This window comes from Myotis yumanensis, unplaced genomic scaffold, assembly GCF_028538775.1.
Source record: "Myotis yumanensis isolate MYYU_CA2020_CCGP unplaced genomic scaffold, mMyoYum1.0.hap1 SCAF_3, whole genome shotgun sequence".
Classification (NCBI taxonomy): Eukaryota; Metazoa; Chordata; class Mammalia; order Chiroptera; family Vespertilionidae; genus Myotis; species Myotis yumanensis.
In genome coordinates, this window is record NW_027223754.1 from 211,929,171 (window position 1) to 211,953,623 (window position 24,453).

General features: G+C 54.9%; 1 protein-coding gene across 3 annotated transcripts in view; it reads right to left on the minus strand.

Annotated features, from left to right (window-relative positions):
* Positions 1-24,453, minus strand: part of EFCAB6 (EF-hand calcium binding domain 6) — a 153,289-nt gene that overhangs the window by 33,436 nt on the left and 95,400 nt on the right. For all 3 annotated transcript variants that reach the window (XM_070411264.1, XM_070411263.1, XM_070411265.1), the window contains 4 exons: positions 19,333-19,429; positions 13,631-13,749; positions 11,500-11,739; positions 7,867-8,022 (listed from right to left, as the gene is read on the minus strand). In XM_070411264.1, coding sequence (XP_070267365.1) covers positions 7,867-8,022; positions 11,500-11,739; positions 13,631-13,749; positions 19,333-19,429 — 612 coding nt within the window. The remainder of the gene's footprint in view (positions 1-7,866; positions 8,023-11,499; positions 11,740-13,630; positions 13,750-19,332; positions 19,430-24,453) is intronic.

Sequence of the window (24,453 nt, forward strand, 5' to 3'; positions counted from 1 at the left end):
GTAAGCTGGAACTGGTCACTGGTGGTGGATTGTGAGAAGAGCTGGACACTGCCTAACTTCTCCTTCCTTGGTACCCCTAAAACATCAGAGGGTACTTCTGGCCTCGATTTTCTTGGTTTTGGATTTGTTTATTTGTGATAAAAACCGTTTCTATCTAAATAAGACATAGATCAAGAATCCTGTCCTGGGATGTGGGAAAGAGCCCCACATCTGTTCCTGTCAGGTCCCCATCAGGGGACTTGGGGGCGGTGTTCCTGTTATCTGCTCAAGAGCCCAAGACTGTAAAGATACTTGTTCACTGAAAAGGTGTAAATATGTTTGTAAACACCTCTGTTTGTTTACTGGGAACTTTGATTTTCTATGTGATATTCTATGCTGGGTTGGGATTTTGGAATTCTAGTCTGATTGGGACATTTAAGGATGGGGCTCACAGTTCCTCAAGGCAAAGACTTAATGGACCTTGAAATCTATAAAAATAGGCGAGAATGAAGCTGGTCAGGCCCCACCCCCTATCACTCCTGACTTTCTTGCTGCAAGAATTGTCTCTTTTCTTGAGAGGGCTCCAGAGGGCGCACGAGGACATTTGGCTGCGCCTCGGCGCCACCCAGGAGACTGGCCCAACCCCAACTCCTCATCAGCACAGACCAGGAGATTGGGTCTACATCAAAAGGCACCACCTGGAGCCTCGATGGAAAGATCCCTACACCCAACTCCGTGATGCTGACGACCCCCACCGCTCTCAAGATAGACGGCGTCGTGACCTGGGTCCATCACACCCACGTCCGGTCAGCGGACCCATCCATGATCCGGAAAGACTTCGTCAAGCTACGGCATGCTCGACCTGCCTGATGCTGGTAACATTGAATAGACTTAAATAATGCCTGCATCTTCATGGACATGGCTCCAAAGAGACAAGGACAATTTATAGAATCACATATTTAGTAGCAGAAGATGTGGCTACCTAAAGCGGCCATGATGCCTATATTATGTTTCATTGTATTGATGTATTATATTAACCTTTAATTCTCTTGCAGGTTTGAATGTATGTTGGCTGTCCTGGAAGGGTACTATATGAGTTGACCCCCAAAAGTAAAGGGTGCCTAGCTGCCAAGAGGACAGGTGCCCAAATGGGCAGGAATGGTGCCCATCAGGTTTTGGTCTCTATTGAGAGACAGCTAACAGTTGGCAGCCTGTATACTGCTTGCAGGCCTTTGTGACCATGCCCATGTCAGGGGTAGTCTGAAAAAAAAGCCTGTTTAGAATAGAAGATCTGAGGCATGATTATGCATAGAAAGAAAGTTTAATGCCAACAATTAAAAGGAATTGGCAAGAAAAGTCAGAAAATCTTAGAGTAGATCAGTATGTCTTTCTTCTTATGTAATTCCTCCAAAATTTGGCAATGCTAACATGGCAATACGTTTCTTTGCATAGATTCAATAAGACCGGTTCCTAATAGTGATTTTATTAACGGAAAACTTTGACTGGAATATCATGTTTTAAAGAGCCCTATCTAAGCTCTAAAGACTCGAAGCCAGTAAAAATGCCACAAAGAAAGCCTGATATTCTGCTTGGAAGCCCTGAAGATGGCTGGCGCTGAAGTGTCAGGCCGATGCCCTACCATCACTGGCGGTTGGTAAGAGTAGAAGGGGAGCAGTAGGGATGCCTCTGCATTCCTGCGGAGCCCCCACATGCTCTGGGCCGCAACAAGTAGGAGGGCTACTGAGATGGGCCTTAAAACCTGGAGCATGGGCTCAGGTGAAGTTGCTACAGGTGAGGGATTCACCTAACTCAGCAGATACTGCAGGCGGGCCTGATGGCAGCTGGGTGGCGTGGCTTCCTGGCCCTACGGGGCACATTAAGATTCAACCATGAGATTCCAGCAAAGGTAGTCAGTTACCATTCTTGTTGTATTTATGCAAACATCAGGACAGTAGATAAATTAATCTTGATTTGGCTTTTTGATAGCCATGGAGGAATTTAAAAAAAAAAAATCATATTTCAATAGAAGTTGTTAAAGCTAAAATGGTTTCTTCCCCTTCCACCAGACCATTTGTTAAAATATGCCCAGTACGGGCCTCTAGCAACGGTGGAATAAAAATTCAATCCGTCTCATGATTGAGCCGGAAGTTCCAAGACAAAGGGGGGAATGAAAGGGCGAAGGCTACGCCCTCCACCTTCCCCCAGGGTAAGGGCTACGTCCTCCATCTTACCTTGGCCACGTGTTGGGCAAGGAGCTTCTTCACGGAAGTCTAAGACTGCTAGCCACACCCAGGAACGGGACATCGACTTGTGCCTGGCCAATCGGCAAAGCACAGTCCTTTCTCCTCCCTTACTCCAACCCCCCCCATATAACCGGTCCCTGGTCGGGGTTGGCGCGCTCAGCCACTTGGTTTGCTTTGGTGTCGGTAAGCCTTGTGGATGGGGAGCCCAAGTTAACTTGAAATACAGATTCTTATGCTTTTGCATCGAATTGGCCCCCTGATGTGGTTTCTTGGGAATCTTGAAATCTGGGCACAACAGTTAAAGCATAGTGATTAACCACAAAAACAATATGTAATTATATATGTGTTTTCCGATGGTCTTCGGCGACCCACAGGTTGAGAACCGCTGCTTTACAAGAACGGCTGAAACGGAGCTGCCAAGCTGAAGGACATTTCACAAAACCTATTTAGCTCAGTAGTTTCTCAAAGAACAATTCCGCCTGAGTAAGCGCGTCAGCAGGACATGCCCGTAGAAACAGGCCCTTCCTGCCTCTGCTCCAACACCCAAGTGCCTTTAAACCCTGAAAGAATACATGGGGGGAGGGGTGCGGGGGGAGAGGGGAGGGGGATCTAAGGTTCCATGAGAACATAACGCAAGTTTACTGAAGATGCAAATAAAGTTTAACTGCATCCAGAGCTCCCAGTTCTGTCACTTAAGTTCTCTGGGCATTCCTGGCACGTTAACACCTAAACTTTCTTTCAGCAGGAAGGAGCGTGTCAAAGAGGAGGAGCCCGGATTCCTGGCAAGCAGAGGGAGAAGCTCCCGGGGAGGGAGAAGCCCCCAGAGACTCGGAGACCTGCTCTGAGGAGCAGGAGCCAGAGCCGTGCCTCCGCCCCACAGCTGCAGAGCAGCCGGCCGGCCCGGCCCACGGCGCTGGCTCACGCCGGAGACACAGGGGGAGGGTAATCAGCTCTATTTCATCCGCAGGGTAAACTGCCAACTTGGTATTAAAATTTAGTAATAAAATCAAATGCATGTGCTAATCTTCTTGGTATTATTCAGAAAAATCTATTTTGGATCTAGAAAAGAATAATCTACATATAATTACAAATAACGGAGCTGTGTCTCATCAGAGGTCTTTGAGAAGAAACAAGCAGTCGAGCGATGGGCCCTCATTAAGGTTTCAATCCCTAAGGAAGGGATCGCCCCCCGAAAGGTGGACCACAAAAATCCCACAGTCCTTTTGTTGTCGTGTATAAATGCACCAAGACTCACCATGCTTTAGAAGACTCTCTCACTCATTTAGTTAATTATTTATCGCGTGCTATTTTTCCATGATTTATTCATTGAATGCATATGAATTCTTGTTCAGCTGGAAACAGATTTAGTGAGAGGAGACCTTATCTCAGGAAGAAGAGAGCACACAGGCATTTGAGGATGAATCGGTTCTCTCTCTCTCTCTCTCTCTCTCTCTCTTTACACACATACATACACACACACACACACACACACACACACACACTAGCATGGGACTCCTCACAGCTTGAACACAATGGAGCAATGTCTTCAAAATTTTAAGGGAAAAGAATTTTCTCCCTAGGATTTTATGCTCAAGTTATCAATCTGTGTGAAAAAGAATTTAAAATTTTTCAGACAAACAAGAACTCAGAGCATTTACTTCCTGTCCACCCTTTCTTAGGAAATTACGTCAGGAAGTACTCCAGCAAAATAAGGATGTCATTAAGAAAAGAGAGGTGAAAAGCTGGGAATGGGGGTCCCACCCAGGAGCATGGTGGGGGCAGACAGGGAGGCTCTTGGGCATCAGACCGAGGACGGGGGCGGGGCCCGGCGCTGGGATGGAGCACAGGGAAGAGCCCGGGGACAGGAAGTGGGGCGGATGCAGGGGAGCTGGAGCTGGACAACATGGAGCTTGGCTGAGCCTGGGCTCCGGGAAACCAGTGACGGTTACAGTCACCCTCCCCCGACGTCCTTGGACATGGCTTACGGCAAAGAACCAGCGTTTCCCATCTGACCTAGAAAAGACTCCTCGGTTTGCCCATGACGAGGTGGGCGCAGCCCTCCCAATGCCGCGTCTTAGAAATGATGACCTGAACTTTCTTTTACTCACTGGCCGATCTGGACAAAATTGACTTGACCAAACTTAACTAAGCTTCCCTGCAGCATCGGGTGGGGGACAGCCCCTCCGCAAGGCCCCTCGGGACACCTGACCACAGGACAGACATTCCCTGCCGCAGTGTGTGGTCACAGTCCCCTCGTCTCCTTACCCCACACTCAGGCCTTTCTTTCTTCTTCCCCTTAAAGGCCCTTTTCTGCCTAAACTGGGAGATGCTTGCAGATTTCCTGCGAAGGCCAGTTCCCTATTGCAATAGCCTTCCTTCCCCATAACCACATTCCCTCCTCCCTAGTGCAATAGCCTTCCTTCCCCATAACCGCAGTCCCTCCCCTCCCTAGTGCAATAGCCTTCCTTCCCCATAACCACAGTCCCTCCTCCCTATTGCAATAGCCTTCCTTCTCCATAACCACAGTCCCTCCTCCCTAGTGCAATAGCCTTCCTTCCCCATAACCACAGTCCTCCCCTTCCTAGTGCAACAGCCTTCCTTCCCCATAACCACAGTCCTCCCCTTCCTAGTGCAACAGCTTTCCTTTCCCTATAACCACAGTCCTCCCCTTCCTAGTGCAACAGCTTTCCTTTCCCTATAACCACAGTCCTCCCCTTCCTAGTGTAACAGCTTTCCTTTCCCTATAACCACAGTCCTCCCCTTCCTAGTGCAATAGCCTTCCTTCCCCATAACCACAGTCCTCCCTCCCTAGTGCAACAGCCTTCCTTCCCCATAACCACAGTCCTCTCCTCCCTAGTGCAACAGCCTTCCTTCCCCTATAACCACAGTCCTCCCTCCCTAGTGGAATAGTCTTTTCAAATAAAGTCTCTCTTTACTAAGTCTGCATTTGTCTATATTTGATAAGGTAACATAGAGGCAAATATTGCAAGAAAAACAAAAAGGAAATTAAAAACTTCAGGAAGCAAACAACCTATCAATAAGATCAGAGTATAAACATGAAGCAAACTTAGTAAGAGTGGGTTTCAATGGGAAGAACTACAAAACATAGACTCTATTTGAGGAGGAGTTCCTAGGGAAACCCCCAAAAACCTAAGGGACAAAAACAAGGATGCTGGAGGAAAGGGACAGCTATAGCAACATTAAGCACAGCCCAATTCCTACCCGAATCAACATAAAACCTCACACTAAACGCACGAGAACCAGATTCAGACATGACACACATTTTGGAATTACCAGACAGGACACTTAAATTAACTGTGATTAATATATAAAGGGCTCTAATGGAAAAGGCAGACAACACCCAAGAACAAATGCATAATGTGAGCAGAGAGGTGAAAATGCTAAGAAAGCCTCAAAAGGAAATGTTGGGGCCCAGCTGGCGTAGCTCAGCGGTTGAGCATCAGTCTGTGAACCAGCAGGTCATGGGTTCAATTCCCAGTCAGGGCACATGCCCGGGTTGTGGGCTCGATCCCCAGTGTGGGGTGGCCAGGAGGCAGCCGATCAATGATTCTCTCTCATCATTGATGTTTCTATTTCTCTCTCCCTCTCCTTTCCTCTCTGAAATTAATAAACATATATTTTTTAAAAAAGGAAATACTCGAAATAAAAAGCAGGGCAACAGAAATGAAGAACGCCTCTGACTGGCTCATCAGTCGATCGGACATGGTTGAGAATAAAAATCCCTGATCTTAACAGTATGTTAATAAAAACTTCCCAAATGGAAATTCAAAGGGGAAAACAAATTAAAATAAACAGAACAGAATATGAAACTGTGGGGCAATTTCAAAAGGTACAACATCCATATAATTAAAATACCAGGAGGAGAGAAAAAGAGAAAGGAGCAGAAAGAACATCTAAAGTAATGATGGCCAAAAATTTTTAAAAATTAATGACAGACACAAAGCACAGATCCAGAAAGTTCAGAGAGCACCAAGCAGGATAAATACCAAAAAATCAACACCTAGACATGCCATGTTTAAACTGCAGAGAACTGAAGACAAAGAGAAAATCTTGAAAGAAGCCAAAGGGAGGGAAAACCTTACCTACAGAGGAACAAAAGTAAGAAATACATGGTACTTCTCATCAGAAATCATGCAAGAAAAGAGTGAACTGACAGAATTAAAGTGCTGAAAGAAAAAAACCAGCAACCTAGAATTCTATATCCAGTGGCATTATCCTCTAGAAATGAAGGAAAACGACAATTATCTCAGGCAAACAAAACCTCAGGTCTGCCCTAGCTGGTTTGGCTCAGTGGATAGAGCCTCGGCCTGCAGTCTGAAGGGTCCCAGGTTCAATTCTGGTCAAGGGCACATGCCTGGCTTGCAGGCTTGATCCCCAGAAGGGGGCGTGCAGGAGGCAGCCAATCAATGAGTCTCTCTCATCATTGCTGTTTCTATTTCTCTCTCCCTCTCCCCTTCCTCTCTGAAATCAATAAAAATATATTTAAAAAACAAACAAACAAAAAAACCAAAAAACCTCAGGACTCGTCACCAGCTGCCTCGCCCTTCGAGAAAGGCTAATGGAGATCCTTCAGAGAGAGGAACGTCATGTAAGTCAGAAACTCAGATCCCCATAGAGAAAGGAAGAGCACCAGGGAAGGTGTAAACAAAGGTAAAACAACATCTCTTACTTTTCTAACTCTCAGTTGACCTGACAATGATTTTTCAAAGTAGTAACAATGCACTGGGGGTCACAGCTTGTGGACAGGCGTAAAGGTGAAGGACAGCAGGGTCACGAGGGACAGGAGGAAGGATCTAGAAGTCTCCGTTATAAGGCACCTGCCCACCCACGAGCTGGCATCATGTTAGCTGAAACTGGACTTAGGCTACTTATTCATGTATATTGCAAACTACAGAGCAACCACGAAAAGAAAGAGATTTCATAAGTGGGGTGAGTTAGGGGTTCAATTACTGATAATAACCACATGGAAACTAAAGAAACAGAAAAAATAAGATTAACTCCAGGAAAAACAAGATGCTCCATTAAAAAGGAAATGTGATCAGCTAGTCACAATAAACCCCGGATACTGGCCTCCCCCAAACTGAGAAGCAGCGGATGGGAAAAGTAACACCCGTGGGGACTTGTTTGTGTGTATTTCCGTGGGGGTGGGGTGGAGGCTGTGGGAGAGGTGGCTGGTGGCAGGTGACGGGTGAAAAAGAGTTAAATCCGCATCTTCCTGCTGGGAAGTCAATAGACACAGCCTAACGGTACAAAGTCAAGAAGTAGCTGTACAACCCGTCACTCAGAAACGCCAAGTTAAGTACCAAGAGATGTCACTTAAGCGTTGGGAGCTGGCCCTGGGGAGGGACACGAGGACAGTGGCCCGTAGAGCTACCTGGCGCCGTCCGAAGCGCCAGCAGAACGTGGGTAAGATAAAAACGAAGTTGAAACAGGGTGCGATGTGCCGAGACACATCAGGAAACGCTACATATCTAAGCTGCTTTTCCTTTTTGCTTCGGGGTGACTCGAGCCCATTAGAATGCAGCCCGGCCAGAGGGAGATGTGGGGGTCATTTCCATGTCAAGAGTCTGCTTGGACAGAGGAGAAATGGTTTCTCGGGAAGGGCCAGACAGTGAGAGCAAACCTGCCCAGGAGCACGGCCAGCTCCGCCTCCTTGAGGGGACAGCCGCTGTCCCGCAGCGCCCTCTGCAGCTGGCACAGGGACACCGAGCCGCTGCCGCACGTGTCCAGCTTGGTCAGCGCCTTCCTGATGTCTTCACTGCGGTCCTTCAGCTTCTCCCTGAAAGAGGACGCAGGTCAGACACCCACAGGAAAGCCAGTCACCTCCTCAGGCGAGGGTTTCACCATCATCCTCATGATGATCGGGTGATTCATTAAGGACTCACTCTGGCCCAGCCAGTTTGGCTCGGGACAGAGCGTCGGCCTGGGAAGGTTTGATTCCCAGTTGGGGAACATTGCGGGCTTGATCCTCAGTAGAGGGCGTGTAGGAGGCAGCAGATCAATGAGTCTCTCTCATCATGGATGTTTCTATCTCTCTCCCTCCTTTTCTCTCTGAAATCAATAAAAATCTATTAAAAAAAGAACTGACTCTGAAGCTGTTTTGCAGCCTTGGTGCGACATTTAAGTTGAGAGGTAGTCTGCAAAAAATGTGTAAGTCTGCATGCTTGTCACATTATCATCACCAGCAAAACTGCGTTAGAGGAATCCCAGTCTTGTCTTGTTACTAGGATTAGGACTGTGAGAGTGGGGCCAAGAATGAAGAGTGGTTCTTATACACATGCGCTACTCCCCCTGAAGGCTCCCTGGGCACCTACTGCCAGAAACTGCTGTGGGCACCGGGATACATCCAGTCACTCCAAGTGGCCCCCACCAGTTACATCCCAGCGGGCAGGGCAGATGGTACAGAAGGCATCCGTGCCCGCCCTGCACAGGGGTTAGTGGGTCAGGAGAGAGCCATGAGCAGGACTGGGAGTGGCCTCCGTGAGAGGATGTGGGTAGGCGTCACTGGGAAGGTGGCCCAGGAGCAAGACAGCTGAAGGAGTTGGCGGGCAGCTACCTGGGCCCAGTAGTGCTGGGGGCCAGGGACAGCCAGTAGCAGCTGCCCTGGAGGGGTAGCAGGGAGGGGAGGGCCAGGGACCCTTGTTTTTAATCAGACACTTTGTTGTTAAGAAACTGCACCATCTGTGCGCAGCAACTGGCAAGCCCGGGCCTCGCTGTGAGCCCCTCCCTCTTGTTCCTCCCAACAGCCCTGCAAGGGAGGGGTCCCGGTCACCCCACTGGACAGATGGGAATGAGACAGGGCCCTGGGGCGGCGGGCAAGCTCCTGCTAGAGCAGAGGTTCTCAACCTGTGGGTCGCGACCCCTTTGGCGGTCGAACGACCCTTTCACGGGGGTCGCCTAAGACCATCCTGCATATCAGATATTTACATGACGATTCATAACAGTAGCAACATGACAGTTATGAAGTAGCAACAAAAATAATGTTATGGTTGGGTCACAACATGAAGAACTGTATTTAAAGGGCCAGAAGGTTGAGAACCACTGCGCTAGAGGCTGGTTTTCCTGCAGAACGTGCTCAAGTTCTAAACATGCTGATTCTGCTTCTCAGGAAAGTTCTCTGAACAAAAAGAATGTACGGGACTAAGAGAGTGTGGGCAGGTAAGGATTGCACACCTCGGCCCCCAGGTCTCTCCCAAGCCCTTCCCGCCGCACTGAGCAGCGTGCTTGTCCACAGCGTGAGGCCCAGAGCACAGAGCTCGCCGCACGGCTGCACGGAAGCGTGTGAGCCACACTCGGGGCGACCGTTGCTGCTCTTGGTTCCCATCCGGTTCCTGGTCTGGACAGTGACACGGAAGCCCGGGGGCCACTGTCATGGCCAGTGGGACAGCCATCGCGTCCCCCCCCACTCACAGCCTCCAAGGCGGCTGAGCCGGCCGCAGGCTCTGCATTCTGCATTCTGGGACTGGGCACAAGGAGGTGGCTGGGCCCCGAGGGTGGCACTGATTCCAAGTCTTCAGCTCAGACTCAGGCAAAAAAAAAAAAAAAAAAGCAAGACATGGAAAACACATACGAGCTTAAAAGAGGATTTTTCTAAGTGAAAAAAATGTGTTCAGGGCACTTCAAACAAAACCCATTCCCGTAGGTGTAAGAGGCAAAGACACCATTTTGGTCACGTGAACTGAGCACGACGCCCAGCTGTCAATCTCCTCAGAGTTTCAGTAGAAACGAGGGGGAAAGTCCTGGAAACACAGAACCTTAAGGGTGACCCGGAGGCCCCGCTGCCCGGGAATTCAGAAGCGGCCGCCTGACAGTGTTGCAACCGACGCCTTTGAGGAAACAGAGGTGGCGGCGGTTTAATGAAATCAGGCTGGTTCAGCAGGCGAGGCTGACCCCGCAGAGGACAGGGGCGTGAGGCCAGGCTGGGCGCGGTGGTCAGGAATCCCTCCGCCCCCCACCCCTGCTCCACCAGCTCCCAGTGGGAGGACACAGGGAGGAGCGGCCACAGGGGAGAAGCTCGGCGCTCCCTCCCACCTCGTTGCTCACACGCGGTGTGGGGGAAGGGGTTGGGGGGTGGGTAAGGAGGCCAGCCCTGTCTGATAAAGATAAATCCACTTTTTCATTAGTGCGAGGGCATGTGTGATTTACACCAATCTTATGCATATTTTTTCCTTATTTTTCAAACTCCATCCTCTTTATATCTCAGACACTTCCCCATCCCTCAGGGCGGCACACTGCTATCCCCTTAACCCCCATGGCCCTGGCACCTCATTTCTGTGCTGCTGGGCCTCGTTTCCTTTGGGGGTTCTTCAGCAACAAGTCATGCACTCACTCGAGGGCTCTCTGAGGGGCGGAGACAGAGCTGGAGTGACAGCAGGAGACAGGCGGCACAGTCCCGGGCAGCAGGGGGTGGGGAGCAGAGCCCAGGCCTGGCAGTGCTGATGGGGGACCAGGACGGAGATGAGCCAGGAAAACCTGCCCCCCCAGCTCTGTGGCCACTCCAACATGGCAAAGCTCGCTCCCATGCCGAACACTTCCAAGGTACGACGTTGGTAACTGGTTTTCCACTTTGAAGGTAATCCTCCCAGTCCCACGATCCAAACACAACTTGGCAGGACCCTCTGTGTGCACCTCATGGGACTCGCGGCCAGGCCCGTGCGCTTGGCATCGCTGCAGTCACACAGACGTGTGCCGTCCCTGTGCATTTCCCATCAGCCCTCGGTCACACATGCTGCCCAGGCTTCATGGCGGCAGCTGTTTCGTAGCCTTTGGGCCCGCGCACTCACTGGGACCAGCCGTGGGAACTCCGGCCAGCCAGCCCTGCCCGCTGCTAACCCGACGGCCTCGTCTGCATTATTTCTCTGGTATAAAGTCCTTAAAATGGAACTACTGAGTCCAAGACCATGTCTGCACTCACTCACTCACTCACTCACTCGTTCATTCAACAGATATTCGCCGGGCACCAATTTGGTGTCAGGCATTGGCTGAGACAGGCGTGTCTTCATGCACCTGCATCCTAGTTGTCCGGGAAGGGCTGGTCCACATACAATAAATGCCTGAGAGGGACAGTCCCCGAGCGGCGGGCAGCACACGGCTGGCACTCTGCGGGCTGTGACAGCGCGGGTGTCTAGCATCCGGCAGCGAGCGCACAGGGCAGCCTTGTCACTTCGCCAGCCCCGGAGGCTGCATCTCAGAACGTCCGCCACGGGTATGGGCGGCTCAGACGGCAGCTCCTGGCCCGGGACATGCCCTGACTCACCTGGCTGGCTTGTCCGTGTCCGGGCCGGGCGGCTGTGCAGGGTGCTGCTCTGGGGGCTGTTCTGGGCACTGCGCTGGGCGCTCCTTCCGTGGTGGCTCTGGCGGCGGCGGCTTCATGAAGTGGCCCATGAAGTTGGAGTGGTCCTCCACGTAGGGCCGGTGCACATCCGCTGAGTACGTGATCCCCAGCTGGTGCAGGAACTCCGGGTACGTGATGTGCCCCCGCCCCTTGGTGTCATAGCTGCAGAGACGAGCAAACGTGGTCAGTGCCCAGCTCTGAAGGTGCGCCAGGGCGCCCGGCCCCTTGCACGCAGCGCTCCGCAGGCCAGCAGCACCGGCTCGCCCGGGGGCCAGTGACCAGGACCTCGGGCCTCGGGCCGCCCCTGTTCTGAGCCTGCATTTACCAAGGTCCTCAGGCCACTCGCAGGCACGTGGGAGTTTGAAACCACTGCTCGTCCCACAGCAGGCTCACCCCATACAAGGTGGTCCCGGCCACCCCAACAGACAGCAACTGAATCTGCTCGCCGGCCATGCTGACGGATGGCAACACGCTGTGACCGCAGGAGGGAAACCAGCCCTCCGTTCACTCGGCAGCGTGTTCCCGGCACCGGGCGTGAAGGAACTACGCCAAGGTTACAAGAAAAGCCTCGAAAAGCACGTTCACGCTTAGGACTCAGCAAGTGAACGCTGTGTGAGTCAAACCCCCGCCTGGTCTTTGAAGCGATGCCGGTGACACACAGCCAAGGAGAGAGACTGGTGAGGAAGGAAGATAAGAATTATGCTACGTGCCTTTTGTGTCATTTTCTATTACTGAAGTTCTTCTGAGTTATAATTCATTTAAAAAGACATAATGGAGGGTTTTTATCTCCCAACATTATTCTAAAAGAATTACTTCAATAAAATATGTTAAGGCAAATTGCCCATTTTCTTTAAAGAAAAAAAAAAGCCTTTATTTATTTTAACAGCAAGATCTTGGTCCTCATCTAATCAATAAAAATGGCATTTGCAGATGCGATTTCCTACAGGAACTCCAAGGAGCGAGGACCAAGCCGGTGGTTAAACAGGCCGAGGCGTCACTCTCCGCAGGCCGAGGCGGGCGGTGCCTGCGCGGAAGTGCGGGCGCTCTCCTGTGCAGAGCGAGCCTCCCTCTGCTGCTTCCGGGACGAGAGGCTGAAGGACCGCGGAACCCGCCGCGCCCTGGGCCTCAGTCTTCACTGAGTAACAATGAAGAGAATGCATCCATTCACCCAGCTGACTTTCTTGTCTGTCAGGGTGGGTGGGAGCCCACGCAGGTGCCCGCTGTGCCCCAGTCCCTTGGCCATCGGAGGGACCCACGATCTAACCTACTGAGAAAGAAAACGGACGGAGGCTCACGGCCCTGTCGGAACTGATCTAAAGAGAGAAAGGACCGTGTAAGAACCTCAAGGTGCTTTTCCAAATTAGACACCAACAGCCCACCAATTCCAAACGTGGCCGACACTTCGGCCTTCCACCTGGAAAAGGTGAGGGGCTAGGAAATGGCCTGAGCTGCTTCGCGAGCTTGCCCCCCAGAGGATGTGCGCGGTGCACATGGCTCTGGGGGGGGGGGGGAGGCCAGCGGCGCTCACATATACGGAGGGGACGGGGCTCAGACAGGGACCTGGACCTGGAGGTGGAAACGGAGTGTCAGACATCTGCCCGGGATGCCGCCACGGGGCCGGGTTCAAGCGCAGCCATGGCTACAGCCAGACGCATTCTGAACAATGTAACCAGCTGACAAGGCCCTGGGACCCCTCCACATGGTCAGAGCTTATTTTCTTCCAGCAAATCACATGTCTATGAAGCCACTTTCCAACTCTGGCCTCCATCGCTAGCAACCGGGAGACTGTGTGGCTGCCAAGTCGCAGGAGAGCCGAGGCTCAGGGGAGTGACTCCCAGCTCCTGGGCCACGAACCCCGTCTGACTGGTGGCCGCGCTGCCCCTGGTTCTGCGTGCCCCGAGGCCACCTGCTCACCAGGCTGCTGCGGGAAACAGGAGCCACGGCCCAGGACCCAGGATAGACATGGCCCCCGCCTCGCCCCCCAGCAGTGACGGACGGTTGGTGCTGATGCGCAGGCGGCCGGAAGGAGAGCGCCAGCGCCAGTGCCACTCACCGCATCCACAGCTTCTCCAGTTCTCGAGGCGTGAGGGGAACATCGAAGCCGTACAGCGCGTTCTTTATGTCCCGTCGGCGAAGAATGCCGGCGCCCTCATGATCGGTTTCTGTAAAATTCTACAACATCAGGAGGGGGCGTTTAGCAGCATAGCACGCGTGTTTGTGGCGGTGCAGAGGGCTTCCCGCTGTCAATCTCTGGGACGTCCTCCCCATCCACCTGCTTGACCACCTTTCACCTGAGTCCCAGCCACCGCATCACGCCCCTTGGAAGGTGCCGAGCACACAGGACAGGGTTCTGGGCCGGCGGGGCTGGCCTCGGGAGCACGTGGTCTCAGGTGTGACCGGACTCTTCTCCTGACGGACAAACTGAGCTCTAAATGATGAGAATAAAGCTCTCCCCTGTTCCCCCTAGCCCCTCTCCCCGCCCCCTCCGATCCTGGGGAGGAGGCTGTGGTCAGGCTTCCTGTGTTACACCTCAGCGCAGTGGCTGTGGAGGGAAATGAGGGACACGGGATGCCCGTCGCCACGGCCAGCTGGTGTGGTGCCATGTTAATGTCTCTGAGGGGTTCCTGGGGGCTCATCAGGGACTTGAGGGGACCACGGACCAGAAGAGCAGGTACCGCCGGGCACTCAGCACGGCCTTTCACCGCTTCCGACCACCAGCCATGGGCCCTCCCCGCGCTCAGCGAGCACTGAGCCATGGAGGACGGCAGCGTCCCCGGGATGGGGATGGGGATGGGGATGGGGATCGGGATCGGGAACGAGGCAAGGGCGTCTGTGCCGCCCCCGGCGCATCTTGCCCGGGTCAGTGCGGTTTAGCAAGAAAGAGGAGCGAAAGGCATGACGCTGGGACCGGAGGAAACACCACCATCATTGTTCACAGAGGAGTTGATTGTATGTGCAGGAATACAGAAGTCCACAAATGAAGTCTTAGACTAAAAGAATTTAGCAAGAAATCTGGATTCCATATCAAGAGGCAAAACCGTTCATGGTTTTAGGTATCGGACAGAAAATGAATTTTAAGAAATAACATTTACAAATAGCATCAAAAATGGGAAGTCCCAGGAGTAAATCTTACAAATGCTTGCAAAACTTCTACACAGAAAAGTCTACTCTAAAGCTTGATGGGGAGAGTCTAGAAAATACCAAAATAGGTGGAAATAGCTCCTCCAACTCACCGTGGACTGAAGAGTCCAAATAGTAAAGTGTCATTTCTCGGCAAACACCCCAATGGGTACTGTTCTCTTGGTGGAACCTGACAAATGACTCAGAACCCCTCAAGGACGAGGGGAAGGGCTGGCCTACCGGCTGACTAGGGTGTGTGACTGAGTGACGGTGACCCTGAGGGTGCGGTGTTGGTGCCAGGACAGACACACGGACCAAGAGGACAGCACGCTGCCAGGGCCTAGAGGCAGGACGGGGTGGGCTTCACAGAGAATGGAGCTAGGAGGGCTGATGGCCGAGGGGAAGCAGGAGCCGGAGCCCTGCCTCACCACACGCAGGGGACAGGGTGCCGGCTGCAGGCCCTGAGCGTGGGAGTGAAACGCTAAGCGCCCAGGAGAGAAGGCGGACTGTCATCCTGGCTCCTTCAACAAGACCTCCCGGGAAATGTCAGACATCTCCCTACGTTAAAAAGAACTATCATTTCAAAAGACATCCCTTAAAAGTGTGCAGACAGAGCACAAATGGAGCAGGCACGCAAATCACGTGGCGCCACGAACGACTCTCCGCCCATTCACAGCGAGGGCTTCGGCGGGCCGGTGGGAAGGAGGCGGGCGGCCCGGTGTGAGAACCGCAAAAAGGCACGCGTTTCACAGGAAGGAGCCCGCCTGACGGGTAAGATGAAAGCCGCGCGCGCGGGGTCTCATTAGTCGCCACAAATGCTAATTAGAGCTGCAGGAGACACTGCCACAGGCGCTGGAGGGACAGACACAAGCTGTGGAGGGCGCTGGGGCCACGCAGGGCGGCTGAGCCGTGGCCACAAAGCCAGAGCACGTGCTGCCCGGCCCTGCACAGGGAGACGGAGACCTGGCAACATTCTATTCCTCCATCCGGGTGCTGGTTACACGGGGACATGATTTGCAGGACATGGTGACTTAAGTGCATTTAAGAATACATATACATTATTACTATATACACTGGAAGACAGAGATGTGCACATATTATACACTGAGTGGCCAGATTATTATGACCACCTGACGTTTGTAGGCAAATCAGCTATAATTTCGTGAAGTTGCTAGAGGGCCAGACCTATAAATAAGGAAGCAGGTTGTTTACCACGACAGTAGAAGTGATTTTTTTCTGAAGACATGGGTAAACAACGAGATTTAACAGCCTTTGAACGTGGGATGGATACACACACACACACACTGAGTGTGGCCAGATTATTGTAACCACCTGACGTTTGTCTGTCCACACTGCATCGTATGGGATATAGAAGCCGAAGGCCTGTTCGAACACCTTTGCTGTCTGCAGTTACCAAGATAAAACGTCTCCAATTCGCACAGGAACACAAGGATTGGACAGTCAAGCATTGGAAAAAAGTCATGTGGTCCGATGAATCACGTTTCCAGTTGCATCATGCAGATGGCGGAGTGAGAATTTGGCGGAAACAGCATGAAAGCATGCACCCCACATGCATGAGTACAACCCTTCAAGCTAGTGGGGGCAGTGTTATGGTTTGGGGCATGTTTTCCTGGCATGATTTGGGCCCTTTAATTCGTGTGGAACAATGTCTGAATAGCACAACATACCTAAGTATCGTTGATCAAGTTCATCCTATCATGTTGATGGCGTATCCCAATGGAGATGGCTTCTTCCAACAAGACATTGCGCCATGCCACGGTGCTCATATTGTGCAGGAGTGGTTTCAAGAACATGAGGGAGACTTTACCTTGCTTAGGTGGCCCCCACAATCACCAGATCTCAATCCAATTGAGCATTTGTGGGACGAAGTTAAAAGAGCCATCAGGCAGCTGGTTCCACAACCATCAAATCTCACAGAACTGGACAGTGCTATTCATCAGGCATGGTGTCAGATTCCTCGCATCACCTTTCAACATCTCGTGGAGTCAATGCCAAGAAGAATCGCCACAGTATTGAAGGCAAAAGATGGCCCAACGAAGTACTGATGGGGTGGTCATAATAATCCAGCCACTCACGTTCAAATATATCCCACGTTCAAAGGCTGTTAAATCGTGTTATTTACCCATGTCTTCAGAAAAAAATCACTTCTACTGTCGTGGTAAACAACCTGCTTCCCTATTTATAATGGTCTGGCCCTCTAGCAACTTCAGCGCGAAATTATAGCTAATTTGCCTACAAACGTCAGGTGGTCATAATAATCTGGCCACTCAGTGTATGTGTTTCATTATATACATATATTATTGTATCCACTGTTGAGTCACATCTTAAAAAAGAATTAAGCTTCAAGAAATTAGGTCTGGATGATCTCCAAGCCCCTTTAAAAACAATGTGAGTGCACTTATCACCACTAAACGGGTGGCTTAACAATGGCTAAGATGTCACTTTATGCTGTGAATTGACGGCAATTTAACAACAACAAAAGCTTACAGCACGTGAGGCCTGCTGGGACCTGTCCCCGGCCTGCCTCGCCCTGGAAACTGCCCGGTCGAGCCCTTGGACACTCCCTGCTGAACTGTCTGCAGCCCTCCATGCGGGCAGCCCCCCGGGCCTGGCCTTGGTTCAGTCCTCACAGCCTCCGCATCCCCACCCTGCCCAGCACCTGTGGTCCCTTCGGTGGCCTCTCCCTCCCGGAGCCCCATCGCAGGACAGCCCCCCCAATCACAGTGTGCACAACCCCAACCCCCCTGCTGCGCCCCACGTCTGTGCAGGCACAACCCTGTCTTTTTGTCTGTGGCTTTAGCACCCTGCAACAGTGCGTAGTGAGCTCATAGTGTTTGCTGAAGAAACCGAAGAACTTATTCCTGCAAACACTTAACTAGAAATGAGCCTATTACGCTGCCCCCGGGGACGGCTCCTGCATCTCCCGAGGACTCAGCTGTGCTTCCCGGGGCGGAGCGAGGCTGGGCAGCCAGGTGACTGTGAAGATGACTCAATGCCGGGTCCCGCATCCGTTTGGGGGTCAGCGGGCCCTGCTAGCTGAGCCCCCAACAGCCATGCAGCAGAGGGAGGCGAACTCCAGGCCATCGGTCACTTTTGCGACCTACACAGGCCAGAGGCCAGAAGCCCAGAGCAGGGGACCACGAGTGACCCGCCCCTGCTGCCCCCGGGGGCACGGCAGGGCGTGAATCGTCCCGTCTGCAGGTGAAAGCCCAGCACCAACTCCTCCAGAGCTTTACTCCACATAAGCCAAGGAGTGGCAGGGCCCCATGCAGGGACGGCGCAGGCAGGGTGCTTCAGTCCTGCGGGCCCAGAGAGGGAACACGTGTGGCTGTGCTCTGTTCTGGACAAGGCGGCTCCTGGCCCTCCCTCCACAGATGCCCTTCCTCTGTCACCCTGTGTCCCCTTCCTTCCCACACCCTCGCCCGCCCAGTGCAGAGAAGGGGGTTGCCTGGCAGCACAGCGTCGGCCCCACCCGCCCCACATGGCTGGGGATCTGCGAGCAGGGCCAGAGGGCTGGGGGCCTGAGTGTGGACACTCCGCCGAGGAGGGGGGTCCACAGAGAGGGAGGAGGTCAAGCCGGCCAGGAGGGGGCCGGCTGAAGGAGTGTGTGGGGCGGAGGAAGTGGTTCAAGGAGGAGGGACGGCAGGCCAGGCAGGACAAGGACCTCTGCCCGCAGCCCCAGTCCCTCTCCATCAGCCTGCCCCTCTTCCCCACAGTGCCTGTCTGCTCTGTGACCTGCCTTTCTCATCAGCTGTCACCTTCCTGGCCTGTGAGCTGCATGAGGCACAACGGGGTCAAGGGATAGGGACAGGGGACAGGGGGTGGGGATAGGGATAGAGATGGGCGGTGGGGATAGGGGACAGGAGACGGGGGACAGGGTTAGGGGACAGGGGATAGAGGACTAGGGAGAGGGGACTAGGAGAGGGGGCTAAGGAGAGGGGGCTGGGGAGGGGGGGAAGGGAACGGGGAGAGGGGACAGGGAGCTGAGGAACTCAGAAGGACTTCACAGAGCGACCCTCATCTGGGCACAGGCCAAGACACAGCAAACACAGGAAGAAAATGACCAAGTGAAACAAAGTGGGGACATTGTTCAAAATAACGCGGACAGACTTCCCTCACGCAGTTTAAAGATACTTTCCAAGGGAGGCCATTGTGTGGCACTGGGAAGCTGGGCCCGGCGCACTCGGTCTGCGGCCTGCAGGGGTCACTGTGGTGGTTACACTGTTTCCCATCCGGACACAGGCGGGCGCTCACCTTAAAGGCTGTCCACCATCTGGGCAGCACAGGAGGGAATGCCGCTTAAAGCGCAGGTTCATCGCCGTGTGAAAGGAGTCTGACAGCCTCTCACACGCTCACTGAAGTTTCTAGTTCATGCCAAACCTGAGACAAAGCCAGGCATTCCCGGCCTGTGACTCCCACCACCACTGACTGCTCTGCACCGCAACTGGCCTTGAGTGTGGGCATCTGTTTGAAAGTATTTCGACTACAAGGCCCTGTAGCCGGGGGTGCAAGGCCGTCCCCTGTCTCGGGACCAGATCTGGCGGCTTAGTCACCCAGGGATCTCGGAACCTGAAAGAGGTTTCCTTGCCTCCAAGGAAACGATCGCGCTCTTACCTTAGACAAGTCTGTCCACCTGTTTTTTGCTTTGGTGACAAGGTACTGGTGAGCCTGCTCGCAAGCTAGTTCTGAATCTGTGACCTTCTGCTTTTGTCTTAAAAGAGAAATAAATCAGTGAGTAGCTGTGCTTACATGGAATGGGCTCATCCATCTCCCAAGGAGTCCCCTGCCCCGTGTCAGAGACCCCGTTAGAGTCCTGGTCCGCACCTGGTCTAACTTAATTCTTAAAAGACGGTCTGATCTCCCCAGCTGTACGTTAGGGAAGTCTTAGTAAATATGACAAGTCCTCGTTTATTTTCAGATAAATGCGATTAAACTTTTTCTGCAGCTCACGAAGCAGACGGGGCTCATTTATCCTCCCAGGGAAAAACACTACAACATCGGTGTCTTTGGGAGAAAACGGCTGAAAACTTTACTTCTGGGGTCACAGGTCGCGGGAGAGTTCGGACTGAGGCAAGATGGGGGACGATGGGGCAGCGCCTCAGACGCCCGCCTCAGCTCAGGCGCAAAGGCGAGGCTGCAGGCGGCAAGGCCCCCCGGGCTGGACGTGAGCCAAGGACAGGGCCTGTGGCCCCACGGGCGTGGCTCCATGGTTGAGCGTCAACCTGTGAACCAGGAGGTCGCAGTTTGACTCCCAGGCAGGGCACATGCCTGGGTTGATGTTTCTGTCTCTCTCCCTCTCCCTTCCTCTCTGAATTCAATTTAAAAAATAATACATAAATAAATAAATAAAAGCCTGTGCTCCAGCCTCAAAGGCTGAGGCTGAAGGCAGGCGGGTGCCTGGATTCTCTTACTCCCCAAAACCAGGTAGGGGAGTGTGAGACCTGTCACGCCCTCAGACTTCTCCCGGGAGGTGCCTGGCGCAGTGGCACCTGTCACTCCGTTGGGGACCTGTGCTCCCCCACGGCCAGGTCTGCACCGGCAGCATTTTCCCTGCACCCTGCACGCCCCCCCGCCCCCCCGTCACGGGCAGTTCCCTGACCTGCGGCCACGTGCGCGCATACAGGGGCCGCACACTTCCTTGCAGGCACCTGCCTGCGGGGACAAGAGGGGACCGGGCTGAGGCCCATGGAGACCCTCACGTGATTTCTCTATGAGGGGCCCAGGAAAACCAGGCTGAACGGCACCCCCAACCCCCGCTCCCACGTGAGAACACGCAGCAGCGCCTAGGCCCCCCGCTGCGGGGACGGACGGAGGTCTGTGTGACCCTCCGCAGCGCTGCTGTGACCGTGACCTCTGCCTGGGACGCAGGTCCCGGTGATGATGACATTGAACCCCACGGCCAGCGGGGGAGCTTGGCCACAGAGTCCGGGCTGGCAGCGCAGCGCTGGGCTGCTGTCCCCGCCGCAGAGGCTGCGGTTCGGAGGTGGGAGCTGCGGGGAGGGCGCAGGCAGGGCCGGCCTCGGCATTCCCTCCAGCCCATTGCCTTCTCCTTTGTATCCGAAACCACCTCTTCGGGGTCCCCTTCAGCGTCACTCCTCCCAGGGGGAGATCTTGGCACCTACACTCGCAGGCGCGGGGCCGCCTTCGGGTGGCGCTGCGCTCAGGAGCCTGGTCCACGTAGCAGTTCCGCTCCCATGGACGGACGGACAGGCAGCACCGCGGAGGACTGCAGCGTGGCCCTGGGCCCGGGGCGCTGATGGCACGTCCCGCCACCCGCACACGCTCCAGCGGGCAGCAGGTCCCTGCGACGAGCACCCACAAACTCAGCAGTAACACTGCCCTCACCCGCCGCTCCTTCCGGTGCCTCCAGGACATCCGTGCCCACTCTCCTGTGCTGAAGGGGCCCAGCTCCCAGCGCTCACCGAGCTCCTGGTGACCATCGTGCCCAGGAGCCCACACTGCGTTACTGTCGCTGTGTCACATGGGAAGGTCTTGGCGAAGCAGCGTTTCCTCGGTGAATGATGGAAATGACCTCCGCGGTCCGGCAGGCGAACATCCTTGCGTTTTCTCTGCGGCAGGCGCTGAGGCCCCGCTGAGCCGAGGGGCTCTCCCTGCGCCCTTGTCACTGCTGAGACGGCCGAGTGAGAGCCTGCGGGGCACACGGGGAACCGCGGCGGGCACCGCTCTTTACTGAGACCCTGCTCCCGGCTTGAACTCACGTCTCCTCTGTCTTGCCCAGTCCGGGGCCTTTGCCGACTTTCCTGTGGCGGGTGACACTTTACCCGTCTCTCCCCTGGCCGTCCTGACGCTGGCTTTCCGTGCGGCCTCGGCGGGAACAGTGCCCGGCCTGGCCTTGTCGGCGTGATTTTCCCTCTCCTGGCCGCGGCCCTTGACCTTCTCTCTCCTTCTACCCGAGGGTCATTTACTCTCCTGAGAGGCCGCCCCCTCGCACGGTCCCACGGCCTCCTCGACGCCGGTACCACACGCCTGGACCGCGAGGCCTGTGCGCTCACCTGCTTTTCCGTTGCATCTCCCCCAACTGCCCACCGACTCACACGGAATTCCAAGGCCACCCGGCTGATCGCTCTCACCCTTCCTGCCGGAGGTGCTAGCAGCCTGGCGGGACCCTGCTGCCGGTTCACGGTCCCCAATGATGCTCATTCCCCGGCCTTCACCTGAGGCTCTTCCTTAACCCACCTGCACCAGGGGACTCACCTGGACTCCCCCAAACTGCTCTCAGGGAGACCCTGGGCGGCGAGGTCAGCGCATCCACACCACCTCCCTTCCCATCTCAGTGCCTATGCGAACAGCCTCCCATCCCAAGGCCTCATTCTAGCCACGGCCCTGGTTTTCTTAGTGACCGTGCTCCCACCAGGGCCCCTGCTGATTTCTCAGTCCTTCCTCCCTTTCTCCATTTTCTATACTTGCCTCCTCTAGAGAGCTAGAGGTCCCGCCATAGCCTTTCCTGAAGTTACCCATTTCCTCTCCTATAGCTGGGTCTCTGGATCCTGACATCAGAGCCAGACCTCCCATCAGCCAGTCCCTCGGTCACAGACATAAGCAAGCCTCCCTCCTCAGCCAGCGTGATGAGCACTGTGGACAGAGCCCGTCCGCCAGGAGCTCCCACGGATGGCGGGAAACTGACAGCAACACAGGAGCAGTGGATCCGATAACTCCAGCTACTGAATGTGGCAGAGGATGATGGACAGAGGGACGCCAGCCAAGAAGGCCAGGGCGTGGCTCGGAGGGGGGCGGGGCTCGGGAGCAGCATCCCAGGCAGAGCCAGCTCTGGTCCCGGGGAGGAGGGGACACACCTGCCTTTCTCGCCCACTCAGGACAACACACAACGCTGGACAGACACAGACCTGACTCCCTGAGGGCACGAGAGCAAACACTAGGAGGCCGGTGCAGGGGGCGAGTCCGGGTTCTTTTCCTCCCACACCCCCAGCTCAGGACCCAGGGTGTCCTCATTCTGGGACTGTGCTGTGGACGGGGCAGAGAAAGGACCAGGCGGGCGGCCCCTGCAGCACAGGGAAGGTGGGGGAAACCCTGTTTACGTCTCTGTTTACTCTCCAGGCCCTGAGCCAGGGCAAGCCCAGCTCTCCTGGTGCCGAAACCAGGACCTACGACCGAAATTCTCTCTCCAACCAGAGGGATGGGAGACGCAGTCCCGTGGTTCCCACGCGGGAGGGACCCACAGACTGCTTCCTCCCCGCCTGCTGCCGCCATGGGAAGCACACGGCACAGTGGTAGCACCGACGACTATCCGGACAGAGGACGCGCGGCCTATCGCTTCACCGCTCCTGATACTCGCACCACTGCGGACTGGCGGCGGCTGCCAGACCAGGGCGGGCTGGTGTGCTCACACAGGGCGACGGGGAGGAGCGGATGGGAGAAGGGAACCGGGCGATGGCGCCCAGCGCTCCGATTAGTGTTCACACACCCGAATGTGAAAGGGTTTGCGACTGAAGCCAACAGACGTCTTCCTCCCTCAACAACATGATGAAGCCTTAGGGTTTCCGAGTCCTGCTTCCTGGCGCTGCAGGTGGGAAGGGACAGCTCGGAGGGCAGAGGGCCCCAGAGGGCAGGTGGCGTCCCAAAAGGGGTGGGCGGTCCGGCTGGGGAGGTGAGAGGGTGGGGTCTCCAGGCGGAGAAAGCGGCCCCTCCGACAGGCACCTTGGGTTCCCCCTCGCCCTGCCACCCGCCGTCCGGGCAAGTCGCTAACTGGTCTTCGGCCCCAATTCCTTCCCCTGGAGTCAGACAGCAATGCCCAGCGGGTGGCTGGGGAGCACAGGGACTCCTCCTGAAGCGCAGGCACAGGCCTGGCTGGGGGGTGGGGGGAGGACTCGGCCTCCTAGAGCAGCACCTTGGTGGGCGTCTAGGACCCACGCCGGGTGCCCCTGGCTCCGGCTTCTCCTTCATGTCCATCCCCTGCTCTGGGGCTGCTCCAGGCTCTTCCCACAGCACAATGTCACCCCCAGTCCACGACGCAAACCCTCTCCTGCCACCAACGGACTCCTCACCCCGGCACCCCAGCCCCTTCACCACTGCCCTGGTCTCCAGTCCTCCCCCACACTCCCTGCCATGCCCGCCCCAGACTCCTCCCCCACGCCTCCCTTCCATGCCCCTGCCTCCTCCCCAACACGCCTCCCCCCCATACACCTGCCTCCTCCCCACACGCCTCCCCCCCATGCCCCTGCCCCTGCCTCCTCCCCACACGCCTCCCCTCCATGCCCCTGCTCCCTCCCCCAAACCCCTACTCCCATGCCCGTGCCCCTGCCTCCTCCCCACACGCCTCTCCCCAATGCCCCTGCCCGCCTCCTCCCCCACACGCCCCGCCATGTGCCCGCCCCTGCCCCCCCTCTCACTGCGCCCCCCATGCCCGCTGCTCCTGCACACACACTGTCACCCCGTTTGAATGTGCTCCCATCTCTGTGATTTTGCAAATGCTGTTCCCTGGCCTTGACCCACTGTTCTGGTAGCTGTATGTGAAAACTCCTACTCACACCTCAAGACCCGGCTCAGATGCCCCACTTTCCCTGTGCCCTCAGCAGGCTGTGCCTGTGGCTCTCAGACACGTGCACTGGAGTGGAGGTCTTCCTTTGCACGTGTCCCCCATTCAACCGTGAGCCCCTCAGAGCGAGTGTTCGTCTCGTTCATCTTTGCAGCACCTTCTGGGGCAACGCCTAGCACACTCAGCCTCAGTAAGGATCTGACGAATGGATGAAAGACGAC